The 7,409-nt window shown below is 62.2% G+C and overlaps 2 protein-coding genes across 2 annotated transcripts; both read right to left on the reverse strand.

Annotated features, from left to right (window-relative positions):
* Positions 1-531: 531 nt before the first annotated feature.
* Positions 532-2,363, reverse strand: CFD (complement factor D (adipsin)). The gene is made up of 4 exons (XM_006898015.1): positions 2,306-2,363; positions 1,271-1,427; positions 1,047-1,191; positions 532-855 (listed from the first exon to the last, which is right to left on the reverse strand). Exons 1-4 carry the CDS (start codon positions 2,361-2,363, stop codon positions 532-534), a joined length of 684 nt encoding a protein of 227 aa, XP_006898077.1.
* A 2,374-nt stretch (positions 2,364-4,737) lies between these two features.
* On the reverse strand, positions 4,738-7,182 carry ELANE (elastase, neutrophil expressed). Its single transcript, XM_006897950.1, has 5 exons — positions 7,116-7,182; positions 6,570-6,726; positions 6,014-6,155; positions 5,078-5,308; positions 4,738-4,938 (listed from the first exon to the last, which is right to left on the reverse strand). The coding sequence occupies exons 1-5, from the start codon at positions 7,180-7,182 to the stop codon at positions 4,738-4,740; spliced, it is 798 nt and encodes a 265-aa protein (XP_006898012.1).
* Between the last annotated feature and the right edge of the window lie 227 nt (positions 7,183-7,409).

Raw genomic sequence — 7,409 nt, forward strand, 5'->3', positions numbered from 1 at the left:
CCCCGCCATTCCAGGCCTTCCCGCACCCCGGATACTCCCGCCCCTTCCCCTGCCCCTTTCTGGGTCCCCGCCCCATTTCCGCTGAGCTACATTCGGGGCTCCTCGCCTGCTCCCACCTTTGCCCAGTCACCGCCCCTTCTCCTGCCCTTTCCTCTAGTCCCCGCCCCATTGGTCCTGCCCCTCTCAAATCCCGCCCTTTTCTCTAGTCCTCAGCTCTTCTGAGCTCCGCCCTTGCACCTTGTCCTCAGGCCCCCTGTCCCCCCAGGTCACGCCCTCTCTTAGCGCCCCATCTCATCTCGGCCCCGCCCAATTCTGCCTCGCCCTATAGGCTCCGCCCTCTCCTCGCGGCCCCACCCCTGGACCCCTCCCTCCCCTCTCTGCCCTGCCTCTCCCCTCCCCCGCCCCATAACCCCATCCTTTCCTCTCGGCCCCGCCCCTCATCTCGGCTCCGCCCCTCCTCTCTTCGAGGCCTCGCCATCTGGAGACCACGCCCCTTCTCGGCCCCCGCCCCTCACATCTTTCCGCTCCTCTCTAGGCCCCGCCCCTTCTCGGGCCCCGCCCTCTCTCGGCCCCGCCCTCTCTCGGCCCCGCCCGCACCTTGCAGCTGTCCTTGCGGTTGCTCTCCGCGCACATCATGCGCTGAGTGATGGCGCCGTCGTGGTAGGTGCGCAGGTTGCAGGTGGCGCGGTCCAGCACCGGCAGGCGCACGTGCTGCAGGCGGTCCGGCCGGCGGCCCGTGTGGCTGACCACGCCCCAGCCAGTCACGTCGCACAGCGTGCCGGCTGCCACATCTCGGTCCTCACGCTGCCAGGCCAGAGTTCGTACGTTGGGGCCCAGAGTGGCCTTCTCGGACAGCTGGGGGCACAGGAGAAAGTCAGGGCGCGGAGAGGGAGGCGGGCAGCAATAGGGGCTGTAGCTGGACTCCCAGGGACCGCAGGCAGGACAGGGCCCAGTGGGAGGGGAAAGGGGTCAGCAGGAGGGACGGCAGGCAGGACAGGGCCCAGTGGGGAGGGGGAAGGGGTCGGAGCAGCATCGCACTCGCTGACCTGCAGCAGGAGGAGGTCGTGGTCAATAGTGTCCGGCTGGCTGTCCGGGTCGGGCACCGCGCGTCGCACATCGTAGAGGCGCTTGGAGGGCTCGGGCTGCGACAGGGAGTGAGCGCCCAGGAGCACCTGCACCTTGCCGCCGGCCCTGGGGACAGAGAGTGACCAAAGTCAGAGATCAGAGCCTGCACCGTGCCTGCCCCTGTCCCACGTCCCCCGTCACTCACGCGTCCTCCAGGCAGTGCGCCGCGCTCAGCACCCACTGCTCCGCCACCAGGAAGCCGCCGCACACGTGCGCACCGTTCACCTGCACCGACGCCATGTAGGGCCACGCGTGGGCCTGGGCTTCACGGCCTCCCAGGATGCGGCCCCGGGGCTGTGCCTCTGTGAGTGGACAACAGGACTTGAGGATGCAGGAGGGCCACACACCTGGGGATCTGGGACCCGCGTGAAGCCCTCAGACCACTCTACTGGTCCCAACAGCCAGGTTCCCCATCACAGCAGCCCTGCGGCCCAGGATGGCAAGCACTGCCCCGGGGCTAGGCATGGATGCAGGAGAAGAAGGTTGGCCTGGTGGGGCCTGGATGCAGGCCTGGGGTACACCCAGCCCTAGACACAGGCCTGGCTGCCTCAAATTCTCCAAAAAATGGGGCCACCAAGCCAGACACTCCTGCTGACCCAGCGAGGCCCTCTGGCCACCAGCTATGAAATGTCAGCGTCCTGATTGGGGGGCACTCTGGAAACTTCGGGTTCAGATTTTGAGAATTCCTTGGCTTTGAGAGCCTTCTGAGGAGATGTGGTGGTACAAGTGTTAAGTGCTCAGTTGTTAACCAAAAGTTTGCTGTTCGAAGTCCATCCTGTGATTAAGGCCAGCGAGCCCGTGGACATGCCAGTCGGTCATGGGGTCGCTGTGAGTCCAAATGGAGCCCACAGAATTGGAAGGTGGGGGCGTGCAGAACCCAATTCTGATAATTCCTCAGCTCTGAGAGCCCTGGTGGTGCAGTGGTTAAGCGCTCTGCTGTTAATGGGAAGGTGGGCAGCGGCCGGGAGAGGACAAGGCCTGGTGGTCAGCGGCTGTACCCTCACAGCCGGTTAACATCGTGGGGCAGGTCCACCCTGTCCTGGGGGTGCCCTGACCCGATGGCAGCCACACTCACAAGGATGCTGCCTCCCACCCCCACCTGCACTCCTAATGGGGCCAGAGGTTATCCTGGGTAGCTGGCCCATTCCAGGCTGGGGGCCCTGACCCCATGTCCACTCACCACACAGAGAGGCTCCTAGGAGGACTAGAGCCACCAGGCACACAGAGCTGTCCACCATGCTGCAGCTGTGTCCATGACACTGACCAGGCGGGGCTGGGGGGCTTTTATGCGCCTGGAGGGAGGTGGGGAGCTCCCACAAGCCCCATCTGGTGGGTGGGCAGCGGCCCAGCTGGAGAAAGTGGAACTGGCCTCCTCCCTCCGGGGGTGGGAGTGGGGGCAGGGGAATATGTATCTTTAAGACTGCACCAAGAGCAGGTTGGGGTCCCCTTGCATCCCTGGCCCGTGACCCTGGCCCAGGCTGTGCCTGAGTGAGAATAGCCCCTCAGCATGGGGAGGGGGCACGGGGGGGAATTGAACCTCATTGGCTCCCCCCACCCCCACCCCAAATGTCCTTACAGCCCTGATTTCACAAGGTTTGGAGCCCACAATTTGTAAACAACCACTTCCTCGTGTTATGCCCTCCCTTCTTCCTCCTCCAACTTGGAAAGGAGGTGGGGTGGGGGTGGAGTGGTCACACTTGTCCCTGTCCTTGCAGCCTCTGAGGCTACCAAGGTCAGAAAAGTGGCCCACAGGATCAGGGAGGGGCAGGGGAGCTAAGCCCAGCTGGGTGGAGCCTCCAGGGGGATTTACAGACAAACTTGGGGGTATGTGCCTTAAGGTCCGGCTAGATCCAGGTGCCAGGACAGTGTCAGAGCTCTGCCACTGGCATCTTTCTTTGTTCAACAATAGTTTCTCACTTGGTTAATTCTTTTGTAGTTCCAGGACCCCGCTCCCAAAACGAAGGGCTCATATCCCATCTCTCTGCCTCTGATTGGTCAAGCATCATCACGGGCTCCTTCACAAACTGATGGATCAGGAGATGGCATGTTCTGATTGGCTGAGCATGAGCCACATGGACTGTGTAGGTGGAGATGCTGGGTCCAGCTTTCTTGACTCCACGGGGTGGAGATCTGGAGCTAGAAATAGGTGGGTGACGTGCTTGTCCACGTGCAAACAGCCAAGGGACATGTCCCCCTCTCTACTTCCCTCAGACCAGTGGACTGTGTCACACACAGAAAGAGAAGGAGGAGGAAATAATTCAACACACCGGACTGGTTACATCCTACAGGTGGTGTATAGCATGTTCCTGTTGCCTACTGACCAGAAGCCCAGAGGTTCAAATCCGCCGGCCACTCAGAGGGAGCACGGTGGACAGGCCCCTCCTATTATGATCCGCAGCCCCAGAAACCGGTCCATTCCTGTGTCGAATCCAGAGGAAGCCGTTGGTCGGTCGCTGAGCCAAAGCCTGGTAAGATGTGGAGTCTAGCTTAAGTGCTAGGAGGAATATTCTCGACTGCAGCAGAATCTGGAAACACACCAGGCAGGGCTGTGCAGTCAGGCCTCCAACTCCTCCACACACACCCCCGGGCTCTGGGCTGCGTGGCAGAAGGCGGTGTGTGCTATGAGCAAAGGCCATGCTGGGCAGAGAAGCTGGCACATGGGATGTGACAGGGAGCTGGCCAGGGCCACCTGCGGGAAGGGCAGGGCCGGCAGATGGACGGCACCAGCAAAAGTGCAGAGGGAGAGCTGCACTCCAGTAAGAGGATGTGGCAGGGAAGAGGAGGGAGCGAGGGAGGGTACCCCGATATCGCGGGGAGGACACGGACTCTTATAAACCTTCAGGGAAGAGAAGAGAGCGTACCCCAATGTCGCGGGGAGGATAGGGGCTCTCATTAACCTGCAGGGAAGGGGAGGGATCGAGGGAGGGATATCCTGACGTCATGAGGAAGACATGGGCTCTCATTAACCTGCAGGGAAGAGGAGGGAGCGAGGGAGGGGTCTCCCAACGTCGCAGGGAGGACGTGGGCTCTCATTAACCTTTGGGTTGGTAACTGTCACTCTGAACCACGTGATGACAGAGACGTCTCATCACAGTCCCCATGGAGCAGGCCTTTGCCAGCCTCAGACCACCCTTCTGAGCCGCTGCCCCGGACCTGCCCTGCATTAGGTCAGGGAGTTGCCTTGGGAAATATTCCCTCTGCCTCGCAGTTGTCAGAGGGGAAACTGAGGCTAGAGGAGGCGTAGGACTGTCTACACCACCCAGTGAGGACTAGGCAGGCCTGGGACCGAAGTCCTGGGTGGGTCCTTCCCAGACAATTGGTCACCCTCTATACGAGGAAACTGAGGCTCAAGGTCACAGCTGCTGACCAGGGCGCTCACCCTGCAAACCTGACGTCCCCGGTGGAGGGACGCCCGCTCCTCGCCTCAGTGCTCGGCCTTTGCCACCACCTGATGGTAAGGTGCAGAAACGCCCAAGACTCCTTGACCACGTGCAGTGCCCGTGGCCGCAGAGAACCAATTCTCAGACACGCACTACAAAACAGAGAGACTTTTATTGTGCTGGGCTCGGGAGAACGCAGTGTGAGCGGTGAGCGGGGCCCAGGCAGTCTGTCCTAGTGGGTCCTGCTTGTAGTGTCCCTGGGGTGGCGAGGGGGCTGGCTGTCCTGGTTCTGGATAATTTGGTTGATCCAGTTTGAGAATTGTGCCACGGGAGCGAAGGCATCTGGGTAGACGCCGGAGCCACAGCCCCCTCGGATGAAGGAGTCAATGCCGTGGATCACACCATTGCAGACCAGGGGGCCGCCCGAGTCCCCCTGTGGAGGCACACATGGTCAGGAGGCTGGGATGCCTGCTTCCGCCCCCCGCCCCCGGGTGCTGTGGGAAGTCCTTCCTGGAGTCTAACTGCAGGTGGTATTGCTGCAGCAGGAGCAGGCTAGGACACAGGGCACGTACAAAGCAGATGCCAGCGCGTCGGCGACCCACGAGTGTGCACACATTGGCGCGTCGGCAAAGGCGCGTCACCACGGTCACGTTGAGCTCTTGCAGGACGCGGGGTGGGGGCCGGTTTGTGCCCAGCTGGCCCCAGCCCATGGCTAAGCACTGTGTTCCATCGCCCACACCCTGGTCTTGGGTGGGCAGCCGGGCCACCTGTACGTTCGCATTGAGAGTGGCCGTCCCATTGAGCTGTGGGAGGCAGAAGGAGTCACATGAGGTAGGTACAGAGACCCTTGCCCTCTCGCGCCTCAGTTTCCCCACCAAGGCAAGAAGTGGGCTCTAGGGTTTCCTAGAGCAGGCCACCCCCTTGGCCATCGGCTCCCCCAGCCTCAGTTTCCCCCGCGGTGAGAGGAGAGCAAGGAGCCCTGATAGCCTAGTGGTGGGGAGCTGTGTTGCCAACCTACAGGACGTGGAGGGTCCCCAGCTGCTCTGCGGGAGAGGCAAGGTCTTCTGTGTGATGTCCAGACTCTGAAAGCCCGCTGGACGCTCAGCGGGGAGTCAGCCCCACTGGACAGTACTCGTGAGCTAAGCAGGGACAACGGCTTGGGCCATCGCTGGACATGGACCAGCCGGACGCGGCCTGACCCTCCAGGGCCTTGGCCTCGGTGTGGGCCAAGATGAGCCATGATGCTTCCTGCTGGGGCTGAGGGTTTCTCCCCAGGGCCCATGCTCTGTGAGTGGACAGTCTCCCCAGTTTGCAGCGGGATCGTCCCCACCTACGTCCGTTGCTAAGTGAGGGGACGGTGGCGCAGCTTGGCCCTCACTGATCAGACAGGACCCCGTTCTCAGAGCTGGCGACCTGCCTGCTTAGGGCTTTCCCACCTCAGGTCCGTGTCGAGGGACCATTGGGCCCAGGTTTCCCCACCCCACCCCGGGCAGGGTCCTGCTGGCCACCTGGAGAACCACAATGTCGTTCTGCAGGCTCGTGGGGTCGAAGCCGTTTTCAAAGACCCTCTGGATGGCGAACGTCTGCCGTGTGGCCTCACGCTGCCGCAGGTCATGGGCGCCCAGCACTGCCTGAACCGACCGGAAGTTTCTGCAGGAGGGGGTGAGGCTGGGTGGGGACAGTGCTGGCGGGACCCCGGGGTGGGAAGATCCAGGGCAAGCACTTCTTCCCCCCTCACCCCTCCACGACATCTCCACACAGGACTCAAGAAGCCATTGATAGGGGTACACACACCCCACCCCGACACCACACAACATCGATGGGGGGCCCTAGGTGTGGGAAACACCCTTCTCTGCCCCCCCAGGATGCCTCTACTTGGGATTCAGGAGAAGGCATTGATGGGGGCCCCTGAGTGTGAGATCCCAGAGCACACCCTCCCCCTGACATCTCTACAAGGGGCTCAAGGAGGGTGTTGATGGGGCCTGGAGGCCCAGGCTGCCTGCTGTTTGCCTGCCCTGCTCAGCCCGGGCGTGAGGTTCTGAGGAGGGACACCCGGGGACTCACAGGCCGTCCACACAGTGTGCCGCAGACATGACGAATCGTGGGTTGATGAGGGTGGCCCCACAGAAGTGACCCCCACGTCGCTGCAGTGACACCATGAAGGGCCAGGCGTGGGGCTGGGCTGGGCGGCCACCCACAATCTTTGAAGCCAGCGTGGGGCCTGGGGACACAGGGTGGAAGTTGTGAGCTGCAGCCAAGGCCACCAGCCAGGCCCTGTGAAGTCCCACCAGTCCATGGGGTCAGGCTCTTTGCATCCACTTCCCAGACGAGGAGACTGAGGCAGAGGGTGGAGAAGTCTGCTCAGACTCCCTCATCCAGGGCACAGCCGAGTTAGGAGCCCCAGAGGGTGTATCTGGCCCCAAGGTTTAGACCCCCATTTCTAGGCCCCATTCTGTGGCCCCGTCACTCGGAAACTCAAGACTCTTCTGAACCAAAGAGTTCCTTGTGTCAGCTGTGACCCCTCCCTGAGGATGAGGGCGCTGTGTGGTTTAAGCTGTGGGGAACAGGCAACCAGGGACAGAAGGACAGACAGACCCGACCCCCACTCACCACCCAGCAACACAGCCAGCAGGAAGGGGCCCAGGGCAGGGCTTGTGGGTCGCTGGCCACAGGTCATGGTGGATCCGGCACTCTGGGTCTCTGCCTGTCCACCCGCCTGGCCCCTCTTATAGACCCAAAGCTGTGAGGCCGTTGAGGTTGCCAAATGTTAGGGCTGCCCCCCCCCACTTCCTTTCCCCAGTCCAGAGGGATGTGGGGGATGAGGGTAGGAAGAGCGGTGGGGTGCAGGAGGCTGGAGCCTGAGGTGTTCGGGTGACAGTTCCAGTAACAAGTAGTCAGTGTGTC

This window comes from Elephantulus edwardii, unplaced genomic scaffold, assembly GCF_000299155.1.
Source record: "Elephantulus edwardii isolate Elephantulus edwardi_28Jun2011 unplaced genomic scaffold, EleEdw1.0 scaffold00217, whole genome shotgun sequence".
Taxonomy (NCBI): domain Eukaryota; kingdom Metazoa; phylum Chordata; class Mammalia; order Macroscelidea; family Macroscelididae; genus Elephantulus; species Elephantulus edwardii.

Bases quoted from the DNA above. Each gene is read 5' to 3' on its own strand.
- CFD (XM_006898015.1), bottom strand. From the start codon at position 2,363: ATGGTGGACAGCTCTGTGTGCCTGGTGGCTCTAGTCCTCCTAGGAGCC. The intron at 1,428-2,305 runs GTGAGTGGACAT...GTCCACTCACAG, and splicing joins CCTAGGAGCCTCTCTGTGTG to AGGCACAGCCCCGGGGCCGC. The intron at 1,192-1,270 runs GTGAGTGACGGG...CTCTGTCCCCAG, and splicing joins GCGCACTGCCTGGAGGACGC to GGCCGGCGGCAAGGTGCAGG.
- ELANE (XM_006897950.1), bottom strand. From the start codon at position 7,182: ATGACCTGTGGCCAGCGACCCACAAGCCCTGCCCTGGGCCCCTTCCTG. The intron at 6,156-6,569 runs GTGAGTCCCCGG...CCCCTCCTGCAG, and splicing joins GCACACTGTGTGGACGGCCT to AAACTTCCGGTCGGTTCAGG. The intron at 5,309-6,013 runs GTGGCCAGCAGG...TGCCTCCCACAG, and splicing joins ACGACATTGTGGTTCTCCAG to CTCAATGGGACGGCCACTCT.